The following is a 17,758-nucleotide window of genomic DNA, read 5'->3' as shown; positions in this document are numbered from 1 at the left end:
CCACTATAGCATTGAATTCATTCAATAAGGCAGGGTTACTCTGACCCTTCTTTCTGCTCCCAGCCTCAGCTCTTCCCTTTGCAAACCAGCAGGCCCCACAGCCCATCTCTTCATAGAAGAGAAGCCTTGCTTACTTGTGTGAGCTAAAACAGAGGGCAAGAGGGAGATCGACTCTGGACCAGCTGCCTTTCTCCTACTTCATGCCTTCCCATCCATACTGCTGTTGCTACATTGCCACTGAAAGAAAGTTCATGTAGCTGAAGATGTGTTGTTGATCAAGAAAAAAGTATAGCTAGGAAAGTTGACTTGGTTTGTCTTATGTTCTATCATCAACTATTTCTGAATGAGCATACGGGAGAGGGTCCTTACTGGGGGCGTGATGAAGTGCAGCCTCAGTACTAGTTTGATGGGTGGGTGATTTTGGTATCAGACACTACTTTGAGTCTTTCTTTTGTGTATTAACTTTAAGCCAGTTTGCCTAAAATATTTAAAATAAAAATCCAACTTAAAATATTTTTGTATTCCATTCATGGCACAGAAACTCCACATTGAAATAAGCTAAGATTTGCTGGGGTGCCTCCCATCTCCACCTATGCCCCGTACTGAAAACATATGTTCTCTACCCTTAGATTGTGCTTCTTAAAATGTCAGAGAGGAGCTGTTAATTGTTATGCATCTCAAAATGGGACCCATCTCAGGTTATTTTTTAAATCGGTTATTTTATTTATTTACATTTCAAATGTTGTCCCCCTTCCTGGTTTCCCCTCTGCAAACTTTCATCCCATCTCCCTTCCCCTTTGCCTCTATGAGGATGCTCCCTCACCCGCCCACCCATTCCTGCCTCACTGCTCTAGTATCCCCTTATGCTGGGACATCGAGCCTCCAGAGGACCAAGGGGCTTCCCTCCCAGTGATGTCAGATAAGCCCATCCTCTGCTACATATGCAGCTGGAGCCACGGGTCCCTCCATGTGTATTGTTTGGTTGGTGGTTTAGTCTCTGGGAGCTCTGGGTTGTCCAGTTAGCTGATATCGTTGTTCTTCCTATGGGGTTGCAATCCACTTCTGCATCTTCAGTCCTCCCTGTAAATCTTCCATTGTGGTCCTCAAGCTCAGTTCAATGGTTGGCTGTGAGTATCTGCATCTGTATTGGTCAGGTGCCGGCAGAGCCTTTCACGAGACAGCTGTACCAGGGTCCTGTCAGGAAGCATTTAGCATTAGCAATAGTGTTGAAATTTGGTGTCTGCAAATGGATCCCTAGGTGGGGGTAGTCTCTGGATGGCCTTTCCTTTAGTCTCTGCTCCATTTTTTATCCCTACATTTCATTTGGATAGGAAAAATTCTGGATTAAAAATTTTGAGATGGGTGAATAGCCCCATCCCTCAACTAGGAGCCATGCCTATCCACTGGAGATGGTCTCTACAAGTTCTATCTCCCCTGCGTTGGGTATTTTGGCTAATGACATCCCTGTTGGGTCCTGGGAACCTCTTTGGTCCCTGGCACCTGGGACTTTTAATATGTAGCAGTGGGGGATGTGGAACTGAGGGTAGCCATGGTTTCAGGCTTTTTAATCCTTATGTTATCCCTACTTTTTTTTTCTTGGCTGCTGTATTATCATAGTTGAAGGTCAACAAGAATAAATATGTAGGCACTGAGAAAACTAATGCCACATGCCCTACCTCCATCCACAGGGAAAGAGCATGACCCACAGGTGATCCCTGGAGGAAGTTGGATGGGATCACCTACCCACAAAGATTTTTATGTGCTTAGAACTTCTGCTCTAATATTGGAGGCAGAAATGTACCTACTACGTGTTTAAATTCTTCTTCCAAAACTACCTACAGCTGTATGCTATGCATACTATAACTTGGGAAGATCTAAACTGTAAGCACTTAACCACTATCCTTAAGATTCAAACAATGCTACTCCTCAGGAGAGGGTCCCGCCCATCCCTCCCTGTCACTATCTCTCCAAGAGAAATAATCTGTTTTGTATTCTTCCATCATCACAAATTGTGGATGCTATATTAATAAAGCCATACAGTATACACTCTTTTATGTCTACATTTTCACATGCAATACTGTTTTTATGAAGTGTGTCCATGTTATCAAGCATATCAACAGCCCTTTCTTTTACATTTCTGTCTTCCATCATACAAAGACCTCAGTTCATTGGTCTTTTGGACTATAAGTTTATAGGTAGATAATTTCCAGTTCCGTGAATACAACTTCTCAGAACTCTTTTGTACATGTTTACTTGTACATAAGTAAACCTTCACTTCTGTTGGCTATAAAGCATAAATAGAATCACTTGACTATGGAAAGTACTGTCATTATCTAATGCAATTTTACTTATTTACAGAGCCAACAACAACATAATGGAAATCACCAAACCCTTGCCAACCTTCACTAGCTGTTGTTTTAATTGACGCTGATCTGGTGGCATGCTCTGGTAACTCATTATCTTCATTGCACTTTCAGCCAGGAATGCTGATCTTCCCACACACATTGCTGCTATTGTCTGAATCACTCCTGTCAGGCTTTCCCATCCATCGCACTAATCAAACCACACTGGTCCAGTAACAAATGGCCTTCACAATGGTAAATCAGTTCTCAGTTCTCGTTCCCTTGACCTCTAAAACCACATACTTCTTGTTTTGTTTCTTCCTCAATAAGTTTTACCAGTCCTTCCTAATACCTCAACATTTTGACATACAGTGATTTATTCAATTCTATTTTTCATTCTTGTTCTAACCTCTTCATTCATTTTTTTCTTTTTTAAACTGTGTCTCCTGACTATCCTGGAACTTATGAGGTAGACCAGACTGTCCCCAAACTCAGAGATCCACTTGCCTGTGCCTTCCAAGTGTTTGAATTAAAGGCATGCACCACTACAGCTGGCTTTCATTCCCTTTTTTCTTTATATCAATTAAGACTATTGTTAATAATATATAATCTGCTGTGTTTGTTTTAGTATACATTACCATATGTTCATACACACACACAATCTATTGTGTTTACCCTTTATTATTATAAAGGATATAAATTCCATGACAGCAGAGATTGTTGTGTTTTTTAACTCTTTTAAACCTTTTTTTTTCCTTCCCAGAGCTGAGGACCAAACCCACAGCCTTGCTCTTGCTAGGCAAGCGCTCTACCACTGAGCTAAATCCCCAACCCCTTTTTTAACTCTTGATATGCTCTCTATACTAGAACAGTCTCTGATCCATAGATATATTTAGTAAAGAATTGAGTGTTGATTAGATGAATGAAATGATAGGGGGACATACCAAAAGGTTCTGGAAAGACATAGCCCACCAGAAATTGTTACTTTTACTGACAGAGAGATAGTCTTCTTTGGACCTGAACACTATAGGTTTTATATGATTTACAAGAGTTCTGGTAACAAAATCAGTTTCCTTTGAATTTAGAAATAGGATAGTATGATAGATAGTGCTAATTGTAAACATGATAAAATCTGGAATCATGTGGGAGACAGGACTCAGAGCATGCCTGAATCTACTTGATTGATTAAGTTGAAATGGGATGACTTGCCCACTGTGGGTGGTACCATTACCCTGGCTAGGACCCTGAACTGTATAAATGGAGAAAGGGAGCTGAGCAGTAGTGTTAGTAGTGCTGTTTTTTTTCAACTCACCTCTACTTTCTGATTGTGAGTGGATGAGATGTCATACATCAAGTCCTTGCTGCCTTGACTTCACCATAGTAGACTGCAACCTCAAACTGTGATCCAGAATAAATTTTTTCTCTCTTAAGTTGCTTTGAAGTATTTTATCAGAGCAACTATAAGGTAACTAAACCATACAAATATGAATGAAAAAGAGTTGTCAGGAAAAATGTGGCTCTATTTTCCTTGTGTCAAGCGTTTAGAGCTTCTCAAAAGAAAGCACTGGGAACTAGACTGTTGGGGGGAGGGCGGCAATGGGGGGAGGGGTGGGAGGGGAACACCCATAAGGAAGGGGAGGGGGGAGGGGGATGTTTGCCCGGAAACCGGGAAAGGGAATAACACTCGAAATGTATATAAGAAATACTCAAGTTAATAAAAAAAAAAATAAATAAAAAAGAAGAAAGCACTGGAAATAACTTCATAATCAATTTACACTGGAATCAATTTACACTGATAACGGGTGTAGTTTGCAAGGTTGAAACTATTTTTTAAAGGTTCTACCAGAGAGTCATCAGCTGAGGTGTAGTGGGAGCCAGCTATCCATCTAGCCTGAAGCTGGACTGTACAATAAAAGTGGTCGTTAAACTTGGCTACCATGTCTGTGATCAATGAAATTGAGCATAAGGATAGGCTAACGTGAACAATTTTCATAGTGTTTATCTGAAGACAGGAAGAGAGAAGGGAAAAAGAAGGGATGGAAGGTAAAGGAAAGAAGGTCAGTCAAGCAAAGAACTCTTGGATTAGTTCCTGGGCACATCAAGGGAGTAAAGGTTAGGTGAGAGATGAAGACTCAAGTCACGTCAAGAACACACTTGCTACTAGTTGTAATGAACACACAGGCTATTAGTTGCACTCAGTACACATTTGGGACTCCAGGTTCCTGGAGGGAAGTGACGTTGCTGACTCACCAAAAGACATTTGTATGACTAGATTCATACCACTTTGGCTAGATACACCTACATGAGTTCCAAAGTCTTCATGGAGAACTAATTTTGGAAAGACTGAGAACAGGAAAAATGCAACATAGATGGCTTCTCTCTTAGAGCTGGGGGAGACTCTTTCCAAAGTAAGCTGAATTAACTATCAAGATTCCTAGGTAGAGGTGTTTTGAATAAAAATGATTCCTATAGGTTCATATATTTGAATGCTAGTCAACAGGAAGTAGCAGTGCTTGAGAAGGATTAGGGAGTTTGCCCTTGTTAGAAGAAGTGTGTCAGTGGGAGTGGCTTTGAGATTTCAAAAAAAAAGCCCATGCAAGGCCAAGTCCCTCCCCCTTTCTCTTCATCTGTCTTTGTGTATCTCCCCCTCTCCCTCTCCCTCTCCCTCTCCCTCCCCCTCCCCCTCTCCCTCTCCCTCTCCCTCCCCCTCTCCCTCTCCCTCTCCCTCCCCCTCCCCCTCTCCCTCCCCCTCCCCCTCTCCCTCCCCCTCCCCCTCTCCCTCTCCCTCTCCCTCTCCCTCTCCCTCTCCCTCCCCCTCCCCCTCTCCCTCTCCCTCTCCCTCTCCCTCTCCCTCTTCCTCTCTCTCTCCCTCCCCCTCTCCCTCTCCCTCCCCCTCCCCCTCTCCCTCTCCCTCTCCCTCTCCCTCTCCCTCTCTCTCTCCCTCTCCCTCTCCCTCTCCCTCTCCCTCTCCCTCCCCCTCCCCCTCTCCCTCTCCCTCTCCCTCTCCCTCCCCCTCTCCCTCTCCCTCCCCCTCTCCCTCTCCCTGTCCCTCTCCCTCTCCCTCTATATGGCTCTGTCTCTGCTCTGTCTATCTCTTTCTGCTGCCTTTGTATCTGGATACAGAACCCTTGGCTACTTCTCCAGCACCAGGTCTTCCTGTCTCTCCAACATGTTCCCTGCCATGATCATAATGAACTAAACCTCTAAAACTGTTAAGCAAACCTCAGTTAAATGTTTTCTTGTGTAAGAGTTGCTATGCTCATGATGTCTCTTCACAGGATAAAATGTCTTAAGGTAAATAAGTGTTGGTCTCCCCAACTCTCTTCCTCCGGAGTTTCAAGTGGATGGTTTGGCCTACATATAAATGTTTCTGTTCTAGGGTTATTGATTTTATTTTGACTTGTAAGATGTATGATTTTGATTTTATATCCTAGACTGTAATTGTAAGGAGTATAGAGACTGTGGTTTACCAGTGTCCCATCTCCACCAGGTCCAATTCCCAGGGACATGAATGAATCAGGTTCATATTACATACAGCTAACTAAGGTCTTGTTTTTGTTTTGAGACAGTGCCTTGTTGTATATCGATGACTGGCCTGCGTCTCACTATGTAAACCAGGCTAGCTTCAAACTCAAGGACTGTCCTATTTCGAAATATCTCCCTAATCCTGAGATGAAAAGTGTCTACTACTATACCCAAAGTACTATTTTCTGAATAAGATGGTATTTCCCACAGTTGAGGGAAAAATCAGCGTCCTAAGGACATTTTTAAACCACCTTCTGGTGAAATCTCTTCCCTAGCACACCAACACAACTGGACTGTCCTAATTAGTTTTCTGTTGCTATGATAAAACACTATGGCCAAGCTAACTTTAAAACACATTAATTTGGAAGTTATGGTTTGAGAGGGTTAGAGTCCATTGTGGCAGAACAAAGGCATGGTGACAGAATCAGCCTACATCTTGACTCATGATTTGGACACAAAGAGAAAACAGTGGGGAGGGCTCCAGATCTTTTAAAACTCAAAGCCCACCCCAAATGACATACTTCCTCCAAGAAAGTTACACTGCCTAATTCTTTCCAAATAGTTTCGCCAACTGGGGACCAAGTATTCAAACATATGAGTCTATGAGGGTCATTATCATTCAAACCACCATATGGACCAAAGCTGGTTGGCCTGAGTAACTAGCAATTACCCTTTTGCTGACTTTAAAATGTTCATTACAGTCTCTTAGGAGCTGTGTGTTTTCCAAAGATTGATGGGGTAAATAAATTTGGGCCGATTGACAGCTGACATTTGCGTTTATAAGTCTTCAGTTAATAAACAAGCAAGAACATGCCTCATAAGCCACAGATTTCTTTATGAAGTCATAAAAATACTTTACTTTGAAGAAAACTAATTCTCCATCTCCCAGAACCTATCAAATACCAACAGCTTTTCAGCTAAGAGTGGGACTTCTGAACCTACCTCCTCCTTCCATGTTGGTGTTTTTGTCTGGTTTGATCTTGTCCAGGTCTTGTCCATGCTGTCACAACTGCTATAAGTTCACATGTGCAGCTTCTGTGATGTGTCTGATGTAGTCATCTACTACCTCTGGCTCCCAAAGGTGTGGCCATTAGTAGGTCAGTCACACTGCAGTGGATGGGCACACACCCAAGAGTGTATAGGAAGCACAAATTGGACTCCACAGGTTTAAAGAAATGAGGAATCAAAGCGGGATGAATATGACAGGTAGGGTGGATCTGGGAGGAATTAGGGGAAGTGATAGGATAAAAATATGTTTTGTGATTCTCAATATTAATACAATTAAATTATTAAAAATATTAACAAAACATTTTTAAATATTCTGCTTTCAAAATAGATAAACTGGAGGGTGTATGCTGGTGTTCACAGTCATTTAATAAATGTTTAAATATTTTTAGTTTAAATTACTCCATTTCTTTAGGTCACCCATGTGTCCAATATCAACTGCCAACCCTGAAGTGAAACCAAAAGTCTCAGTTTCCCCACTGTTTCTCTCCTGTGACTCCGTAGTACTGCCCAGTGCATTGCCTGCTAAGAGAAGAAAGGGTTGGACAGGAGCCTGAATTGTGGTTTCACTGTTGTCTCCTCCAACATAATTACTAACATGTGAGACACAAAGCCACACTGGTCACGGCTTCCTTTCTTCCCAGCAGATATGTGTCTCCCTTCTTGCACTGTGTTTTATCAGGAGGAGTTGATAGTATAAGAATAAACTGACGTTCATCGAAGCCTTATTTATAATAGCCAGAAGCTGGAAAGAACCCAGATGCCCTTCAACAGAGGAATGGATACAGAAAATGTGGTACATCTACACAATGGAATATTACTCAGCTATCAAAAACAATGACTTTATGAAATTCGTAGGCAAATGGTTGGAACTGGAAAATATCATCCTGAGTGAGCTAACCCAATCACAGAAAGACACACATGGTATGCACTCATTGATAAGTGGCTATTAGCCCAAATGCTTGAATTACCCTAGATGCCTAGAACAAATGAAACTCAAGATGGATGATCAAAATGTGAATGCTTCACTCCCTCTTTACAAGGGGAACAAGAATACCCTTGGCAGGGAATAGAGAGGCAAAGATTAAAACAGAGACTGAAGGAACACCTCCAGAGCCTGCCCCACATGTGGCCCATACATATACAGCCACCCAATTAGACAAGATGGATGAAGCAAAGAAGTACAGGCCGACAGGAGCCGGATGTAGATCGCTCCTGAGAGACACAGCCAGAATACAGCAAATACAGAGGCGAATGCCAGCAGCAAACCACTGAACTGAGAATAGGACCCCCGTTGAAGGAATCAGAGAAAGAACTGGAAGAGCTTGAAGGGGCTCGAGACCCCATATGAACAACAATGTCAAGCAACCAGAGCTTCCAGGGACTAAGCCACTACCTAAAGACTATACATGGACTGACCCTGGACTCTGACCTCATAGGTAGCAATGAATATCCTAGTAAGAGCACCAGTGGAAGGGGAAGCCATGGGTCCTGCTAAGACTGAACCCCCAGTGAACTAGACGGTTGGGGGGAGGGCGGCAATGGGGGGAGGGTGGGGAGGGGAACACCCATAAAGAGGGGGAGGGGGGAGGGGAATGTTTGCCCGGAAACTGGGAAAGGGAATAACAATCGAAATGTATATAAGAAATACTCAAGTTAATAAAAAAAAAAAGAATAAACAAGACAAAAGGGGAGGTAGAGAGAAAACATGAATTATTGAGAAAATCCCTTTGGAGCAAAGAATTGCACTTTGGCTAAGAAGGAAGACCAGAGGAAAACAGTATGAAATGAATTGGTCTACTCTGAGTGCTTTTCCTTACATGGGCTTCTTGGAACTTTTTAAAAGTATATTGTGTGTAAAATAAAAAGTATTGTCTAGGATAAACTATAGGATCAATATTGTGGTAGTCACTTTTATGTGTGAACTTTTGAGTAAAGCCAATATCGTGCCCTCCATAATGTGAGTGAGTGTCCTCATTAAATCAGTTGATGATCTTCAGGGAAAGGTCTAACATCCTCCCAACTGAGGAAAGTCTGCCTCCAAAATGCTTTAGACTTGAGCTGCAGACTGACCCTTCTCTCCAACCTGTTGGTCTACACTGCACAATTTATGCTGTCATCCTCACAAACACAGAAAACAATTCCTTCAAAATGTTCTTTTTCCTCATATATACATATACACATATATCCACATAGCATATATACACATATACACATATATACGTATATACATATATATGCATATATACATATATACACTTATACATATATACAAACATATCACACATAATATAGACTGTACACATGGAGACCATATCATACACACAGCACAGGGGAAGGAGTTATACACACACTTATTCCCACATTCTGCTGGGAAGAAAGGAAGCCATGACCAGTGTGGCTCTGTGTCCCACATGTTAGTAATTATGTTGGAGGTGACAACATTTAGACACATACCATGCAACATACATACCATTTATAATGCATATCACACACATAGACCACACCACATATGTATATGTGGCACATCACATGGTTATACTGTATACACACCATACACAATGCACACCACACACTGACTTCTTTTTATCGTTTCTATTTCTCTGAAGAACTCTGCCTAATATAAATACATTCTTTTAATACTTGGGATTCAGCTTTGCGGCTAACGACACAGTTCACTGATGACCCAAGGGTCGAATAAACTTGATTATAGCAGAAAATGCTAGTCTATTGCATATTCCCTCCTGAAAGGTCACTTTGGTTAAGAAGGTTACTCTTGCAGTCTTTCCTTTTCAGATTACTTTACAACTAGACTTACTTGTCCAGAATTCGATCTGTATTGATTATTACTGCATATTGCCTCCCCAGTCAGGTGACAATAGACGTAGTCTAAAATCACGAGAGATAACTGGTCAATTTTCAGTTCTTCAGAAAAAAAATGAATACATGAGAGTGCCCCACCCATTCCTGAAAAATCTCGAGTAAATGACAATTATTTTTCTATCTCTTATATCATCAAAGACCTCCAGTCTCCTACATCCTTAGTGGTATGTCACTTACCAGGTGACATACAAAATTTCAGATTCAATCTGTTCCTGGCTTCTACCCTTTCTTAAACACTATTTCAAGCCCATCAGCAACTTTCCAGTTAAGCCACAACTTACTACTTCTAGCAGTAGGATTTTGGCCCAAGCCAAGGTGATTCACAGAATGGCCATTAAAGAGAAAGAAAAGAAGAAAAGAAAAGAAAAATGAAAAAGAAAGAAAAAACTTTCCTTCTTGATTCTATTCTTATTCTTCATGCTCAGAAGCCGGGGTGAGCTTTCAAAATGTAAACTAACCCTATTACCACCACACCTCCTCTCACAGACATAATGTTTGCAGGCAAAACCCCCATTCTAATCTAAACCTCTTGTTACGCTGCAAATTGTTCTCTGTGTTTCAGCTACGCTGACTGCATCTATACACTTGTCAGTCCTCTTCCTGATTCCATGTCTTTGCTCTCTTTAGAACATCCTTTCCCATAGGTTGGCCTGTCCCTTTCATCATCCTGGTCCAACAAAAATGCCTGCCTCAGTAATCTGCCCTAGGCATCCCAGCCAGGAAAATTACCACCATCAAAACATTTTTCCCCTCTCTCTCCCATCACCCCTCTTCCTCTCTCCCTGGTTCCCTTATCCTTCTCCTCCATTCTCCCCTCTTACTACTGCTGTGCCTCATTCTCTCTCACTGGCACATTAAACCGTCTTAACAATCAACTTAAACATTCTTGTCCATGAATGACTCCTAGGCATCCCTGGTCTTCTTAAAAGCTCTGAGAACAGTGCCTGGAGAACCAACCATTCTTCGACACATTGTAGATGAAGAAGGAAAGCTATAGAATGAATGTTTCTCTCACACACAATGATTGCTTCAGTTGCAGTGGGAAATCTGTGTTTTGTCGACACCCTACCATCACCCCCCCACACCCACACACTTACACGCACTCTGCAATACAATGACTCTTTCATCAAATGTTTCAGATCTTTTGCAATTTATTCCAGACAGGAAGTTTCATGTGGCCATGGTTTTAATCAAGACATTAAACAAATACCAAAGTGGAAGTGGAAGTTCCTAGGAGACGGGTGTTTGTGCTTTCCTGTTTGCCACATTTCCTAAAAGAAATCAACCCATCTGCTTGGGTATCAATCAGTGTCTGGTTAGGTATGTTGGAAGCAGCTGCTATTTGCTTGCAAAATTCACTGTGGGACAGTGAATTATATACACATTATATACAATGTGTCCTGTGTATAGAATTTTAAGCTAATGAAAGTCAGATTCCTTTGCTTTGCTGTCAAAATGAAAAAATGAGATGCGATTTACATTCAGCAGAGATAGAGGTCATGCTCCACCAGGAATTTCCCAGCTGCCTTTGAAGCACTCCAAGGATGCTCCTAACCAACAGCAGAATAGTCCACAAATCCTGAAATTTAGTCTGCCTGGCTGTGTTTAGTCTCCACAATGATCACCAAGTTCTATGACTGGAAGTGAACTAAACTATTTGTCTAGAAATTGCCTTATTTTGTGGATGTGTAAAACTTATATTTTAATCTGACCCTTAGATTTGTTTTTCCTTGAATATCTACAAAAATAACATTTTATTTTAATTATATTAAAATACTTAAATAATGAGTTTTGAGCTTGCTTATTAACTTTTCCTGTTTTCTTTTGGATTTGACCATTAAGTAAGTTATATAAGCTAAGTAAAGCAGAGTTTAAAGAAACTCCAGGATGTAAAAAATATACATGAGAATCTAGAAAATTGAAACTTTAATTTTTCATTTTATTCTATACTCTTACTTTGTGGCAGAAATTCTTCTTTCTTTTTTCTATATATGCATATATAATATATTTATATGTTATATGATTAATTTATTATACCATACATTATACACTATACACTATGCATTATACACTATATATTATACATTAATTATACATTATATATTAATACATTATATATAAATGTTATCATATGTATCTCAATTATTTTATGTGAAATATGTATGCACATATAAGCAACATGCATCCTTATTTTAAACAATCTCTAAGTCACCTATAAAACCTAGTAAGTATCTAAATAGTTGGCATATTATGTTTATGACATCATTACAATAAAAATGTTATATGTTCACTACAGATGCAATGTTTTTGAAGGTATTTTCAGTCCACAGTTGTTAAACTTGAGATGTAAAAACTACACTTTGTGGAAGGCTGTACTGGGTTGTACTGATTTTTTGTGACTTATTCTCTGTGTTTTAAATTCTTTTGTCATTCATTACATCCCTGAATGACCTGATCTAGTCTGATCTCAGAAGCTAAGGAGCGTCAGGCCTGGTTAATACTTGAATGAGAGACTAGTCTTTCTAAGATGTTTGAATGATGTTTCTTAGTATCTCAGAAATCCAGATTAAACTTTCACAGGATTTAAATTCAATTTATAGATAAAGATCTATTAAATTGGTATCTTTATCATCATAAGTCTTTGAATCCAAATGTCTTTTTATTTGGTAGTTCCCTTGCTCCAGTGATCTGCTCATAAAGAAAATGCTCTGAAAAAGTGGTTGTGCATAGACGAGTACTTGAATGAAAAGTTAAAATGGAGGTATTACTAATCCCCCTTTAGCCTAGAAAGTTCTCCATGCTCTCCAGTTGCCTTATCACGTGACCACTTGGGGAATCTCTACTTGCCTTTCCCAAATTGACCCAAATATTTCCCCTCCTGTAAAGCTTTGCTAGAAACCTTACCCCTAAGTCTCTGCCACTCTATCCACCTCTGACACTGCATGCTTTTCCTTTTTCTTTTTTCTTTTTGAGGTTGTTTAAGCTTTACTTTTTTACTGGTTATTTTATTTATCTACATCTCAAATGTTATCCCCTTTCCCAGTTTCTGTATGCTTTTCTTACTGCCATTACCTCTTGGTGTGTCTGCCTCCATGAGGTCAGGGACAGTAATAAGTAGCTCAGTAGCCTAAGGACATACCATAGCGCTTGTTGCACTATCAGGCACTTAAAGTTTCTGTGAGTGATCTGTTGATTTCACATCCTCATTTTAACCTAGAAAACATACAGGTTTGGGATATGCTGCTGGTACTTTATAGTTGAACTTATCCTTCAATCTTACCTGTAATATTGCTTTGTCCAGAGAGAGGTACATATCACCATTTAAAATTTTATGTAAATCCTACAAGTATTCCTAGGATCCTGTGTGGCAACCATAACAAACTGTATTATCTATCCTGTAGTTACTGAAAAACTGGGAGAAATGGTGTAGTCTTCAAGGCACTGAAGAACAGAGACATGACTACTACTAGTGCATTCAGTTTGAACTAATGGAAAGGAGTTTATGGAAAATTGCTTGGAAGCAGGAAGAAGACGAAAAAAAAACAAAACCAAAATATTTCACTTGCTGGATTTTATTCTCCCTCCTCCACTGTTCCAAGAACTGGCTGGCACAGATGCCTTTTAGCATGGTAACTAACAAGACCTAGGTCAAGATCTAGGACACCTTAAACATCTCCCCCTGTTTTTGGTTTGCTGTGAGCCAATTTATATCAAGAATAGTCAGCATCAACCATCATTCCCTAAATTAACATCTCTGCCACTCATGATTTGGTAGCACAAAGAGCTATACAACATGACCTTGGTGCTCTCAGAGCTGAAAAAAACCAAGGAATGTGTAGGTGGTTCCGGCTACATGTGTAATTCCAGAGATGTTAGCCCTTCAGATCTCCCCTTTTTATAATAGTCCAAGATAATGATTCTAACTTCATCTATTTCCAGTCTCCTCTTCTTAAAATTGAGATAGCAAGTGAGAACCCTACAGATAGTTCAAATTTGGTTGCCACCATTCTAACAATGGAGTTCAACGTCTAGACTCTAGCTCCATGAGAATATGGTGGGGTAACTCATAGGCATACCCATGTCTGAACCCTATTCATGAAGAAACAAAGAAAAGTGATCTCTTCCATGACCATTTGAAAAATATGGCCTCTTCTGTGTTTCAATCAGCCTCGAAACATGGGAAGTATGTTGATGACATTGATGAGGAAGAGTATTTGGGAGTGGCTATATTTAGCTCAGGGCTGCCTGTAATCTAATGCTTTCTATGCTTCAATTTGTCTCCACTCCCTTCCGCTCCACTCCAGCAATATTTGTGATGCCACTCACTCAATACCAAGGCAGAAGTATTCAAGGGTGGGGTGAATCTGAGGAAAGAGTTTCTTTAGATCACAGCCAACCAGGCTTAGGCAAGAAAACCAAGATAAATTACTCAATCTCCAATGATCCATATCACACTAATTGCCCAGACCTGCTAGGGTGTAGACAGAACTAGGCATTATTCCTTGAAGTGGTTTGCGGTGTGCCCTAAGTGTGAGAGTGGTAAAGAGAGGGCCAGAGGAGATGGGTAGATGGATGGATGCTATTCACCAAAGAAAAAAACCAACCAAATATACTTATTTAGATGTTGTAGCTATGAGTTTCTCCCAGCCCTTTGTTCCAATGAATTGAAGTTACAGGAATACCCTCAAAAGATCTTCAAGTCATTTTGAGCCTAAACATGAAGGGCAAGCATCCTAGCCTACTCTGTCTATTATTATAGCCTACTATTGCTATAACAAATATTCCAACATTAGTGTCTGGTAAATTCTGCTTGATGCTTCCATAACAGTGTGTTTTCATTGCAAACTCGGTGTGTTAGAAAGGAAAGTGAGTCTCATGTTACGTGAAAACCCCTTTCCTAAGACCTTAATGCCATATACTAAGGCTCTGCTTCATAACTCTATCATGACCTAAACAACCTATATTCTTAACACTATCACACTTTAATAAAATCTGACGCCTTGATTTTGGAGGGAATGTAAACTTCCAAAGCATAGCAGTAGGTCTACTTTATCTCATGGTTAGCTTGCAGTCTTCTTGGCTATTAATTCTCCATGTAAAGGAAAACAAAATAAAAACCATCTTTTCTTCACATAATGGGAGGCAAAGCAAAGAGAAAAATTAAACAGTTCAGCATATAGAGAGTCGAGTATGCAAAGAGCTACTCCTTTTCTCCCATGTCTGACTCCTACACTTATCAACCCATTTACTCTCCCCTGATTCTGCACAAAGAACCCTATCACCATTGTTCACTCTTATCTTGTGGTTACCTCTGAAGTTATTTCCTTTTTTCCTCTTTTTTTCCATTTCTTTTTCTTAGATAAAACAATTTTTGTTTATTGTCAGCCAAAATTTAATAAATCTTCATAAAAGCAGTGTATGCTATTCACAGGTTCAGTAGAAAAATGGAGCAAATCTGCTCACAGTTTTTTTATTACTCAATTGCTCAAAAAATGTAAACCAAAAAAAAGCATTTTGAGACTTCAAAAATGATAGCATGTTAGTGGTTCATGTTGTCTAGCCTTGTATATTTATGTGATATTCTAGGATATTCATGACTCACCCTGTATTTGACATATTACAAAATATTTTCTCACACAGCCATTGACGACTTTACATAATGCTTTAAATACAAAAACTAAAGCAAGGTTAATCCTCATTGTTTTGTAGGATACAGAGAGCTTAGGGACTACACATCTACCTCACATGTGCTATTGGAAAAACCCAAGCATTCTTACTCTACTAATACATTTTCCAAGAACAACCATCTGTAAGAAGAATTTGGTTGTATTAGGCAAAACCAGACTTGTTTATGTATCACACAAAGGAAAGTTAACTGCTACTTGCATTCATAGTAAAAAGACTTTCACAAACCACTTTCTCATCATTAAAACAAATTTGGCTAGAGTTAGAGAAAGGACTGAACGAGCTGAAGAGGTTTGCAACCCCATAGGAAGAACAACAATATCAACCAACCAGATAACCCAGAGCTCCCAGGGACTAAACCACCAACAAAAGAGTACACATGGAGCAACCCATGGCTCCAGCCACATACATAGCAGAGGATGGCCCTGTCAGACATCAATGGGAAAAGAGGTCCTTGATCCTATGAAGGCTTGATGCCCCAGTATAGGGGAATGCCAGGGTGGGGAGGAAGCAGGGGGTGGATGAGTGGGTGGGGGAGCACCACTCTAATAGAAGCAGGGGGAGGGAGGATGGGATAGGGGATTGCCAAAGAGAAACCAGGGAAAGGGGATAGCATTTAAAATGTTGATAAAGAAAATAGCCAATAAAAGAAAAAAAAGACAAATTAAGCCAACCACCAGCCAAAGGGAAATGTTTGGGGTGATGTTATCTGTCACCCTATTATTCCCTTTTATGCTTTCCTTTCAATTCAACCCCAGTCTTCATCCCAGATGCCCTTTATCCCTCTGCTTTCTCAATCCCCACATTTATCCTAAGAGGATTTCAAAGACCTACAAGTCCTTCTGCTTCAGACAAACAAAAGGTACAACCAGAAAGGATGGGGAGTTCCTTTGTTCTTAAGAGCTGGCCCTATTTTCCATCTGGAATGCTTGTTGTGCATACTTATCCATGTGTGCATGTGTTCCCAGAGAAGGCTGAAGGAATAGAAAAGTGGGGTGATCTCATAGCCAGGAAGAATAAAAAGTTTTAATAGAATCTCTGTCCCTGAAAATCTGTTATTTGTTTGTCCATTTGTTTTTGCTTGTTCATTTATCAGTGCAATAATTTGTTGGATCGCTGTGTGCTCTGTTCAGTGGTTTGGGGATCCAGCAGTATCACATCGAGCTGTTAGAACAAACCAACAGAAAGATGAACAATAGCAAGGCAAAGCATTGAAAGAATTAGTATGTAACGACACATAGCAAGAAGAGGTCAGAGGGGGTTCAATGAAGATATTCCAGCAAAACTATTTACAGAGGAATAAAAGGTGGTATCATATATTTCAGGCAGACAGGCTGTGCTAGATACTCTTATGTCAACTTGACGCCATCTGGAGTCATCTGAAAGGAAGGAACCTCAGTTGAGAAAATGCCTCCGTAAGGCCAGACTGTAGATTATTTTCTTGTTTAGTGATTGATGGAGAAGGGCCCATCCCATTGTGGGTACCATCTCTAGACTGGTGGCCTTGAGTTCTGTAAGAAAGCAGGCTGAGCAAGCCATAAGGAGTAATCCAGTAAGCAGCACTACTCCATGACCTCTTTGCATCAGTTCCTGCCTCCAGGTTCCTGTCCTGCCCCAGTTCCTGTCCTGACTTCCTTCAGTGATGGGTCACAATATGGAAGTGTAAGCTGAATAAACCCTTTTTCCCTAACTTTTGGTGTTTCACCAAAGCAATAGTAACTCTAACTAAGGCCCTAGCAAAGACACATACACCTAAAATCAATCATAGTGGAGCAGAGTAGGCATGAGAGAATGAAAACAATCATGACTATGGTGTGGAGAGAATTCTATGGGCAGTGTGTTCATGTTGTTTATCTGTCCTATAGTTCTTGCCCTTCAGTTCGAAGCAGGACTGTGCTTTCCTTTATTTCTGTGATCTTAGATTGACGTTGTACTTTTCGTGATCTTAGATGAGCTGTCATTTGTGACAAGCTTCCATGGGTAAACAATAAGTTAACCTTCCAAGACAGTTTCTACAGTTATTTGTTGAAGGCATGCACCATGGACTAGGACTATCAGAGCCTTTCCTAAGATTTGGTGAGTGAAACTGAGATAAAGATCTTTATTCCTCTGAAACTCTAAATCTTGAATGAGCTCTTTTGTGACAAGCTTCCATAGGTAGACAGTGGTTCAAACTGCCAAGTCTAAGGGAATACCACTTGACCATGCTATCTAAAGAACATACTATAAGCTAAATTCATCAGAGCCTTTCCTAAGATTTGGCAAGTGAAACTCTGATAAAGATCCTTATTCTTTGAATTCATAACCTACATAGATTA

General features: G+C 40.3%; 1 protein-coding gene and 1 long non-coding RNA gene across 2 annotated transcripts in view; one reads left to right on the top strand and one right to left on the bottom strand.

The window, feature by feature from the left end:
* Nucleotides 1-713: 713 nt before the first annotated feature.
* The window catches only part of Tnfsf18 (TNF superfamily member 18), a 73,884-nt gene continuing 56,839 nt past the window's right edge, over nt 714-17,758 (bottom strand). Inside the window, exon 3 of the mRNA XM_039091401.2 lies at nt 714-1,194. Within this exon, the coding sequence (XP_038947329.1) occupies nt 1,151-1,194 (44 nt within the window). The 3' untranslated portion in view covers nt 714-1,150. The remainder of the gene's footprint in view (nt 1,195-17,758) is intronic.
* On the top strand, nt 5,421-13,308 carry LOC134481582 (uncharacterized). Its single transcript, XR_010057265.1, has 2 exons — nt 5,421-7,073; nt 13,157-13,308. It is a non-coding gene; the product is annotated as an uncharacterized LOC134481582 (long non-coding RNA).

Source organism: Rattus norvegicus, chromosome 13 (assembly GCF_036323735.1).
Source record: "Rattus norvegicus strain BN/NHsdMcwi chromosome 13, GRCr8, whole genome shotgun sequence".
NCBI lineage: Eukaryota > Metazoa > Chordata > Mammalia > Rodentia > Muridae > Rattus > Rattus norvegicus.
The sequence above is the reverse complement of the archived record's forward strand: the minus strand, read 5'-3'. Positions and strand labels throughout refer to the sequence as shown.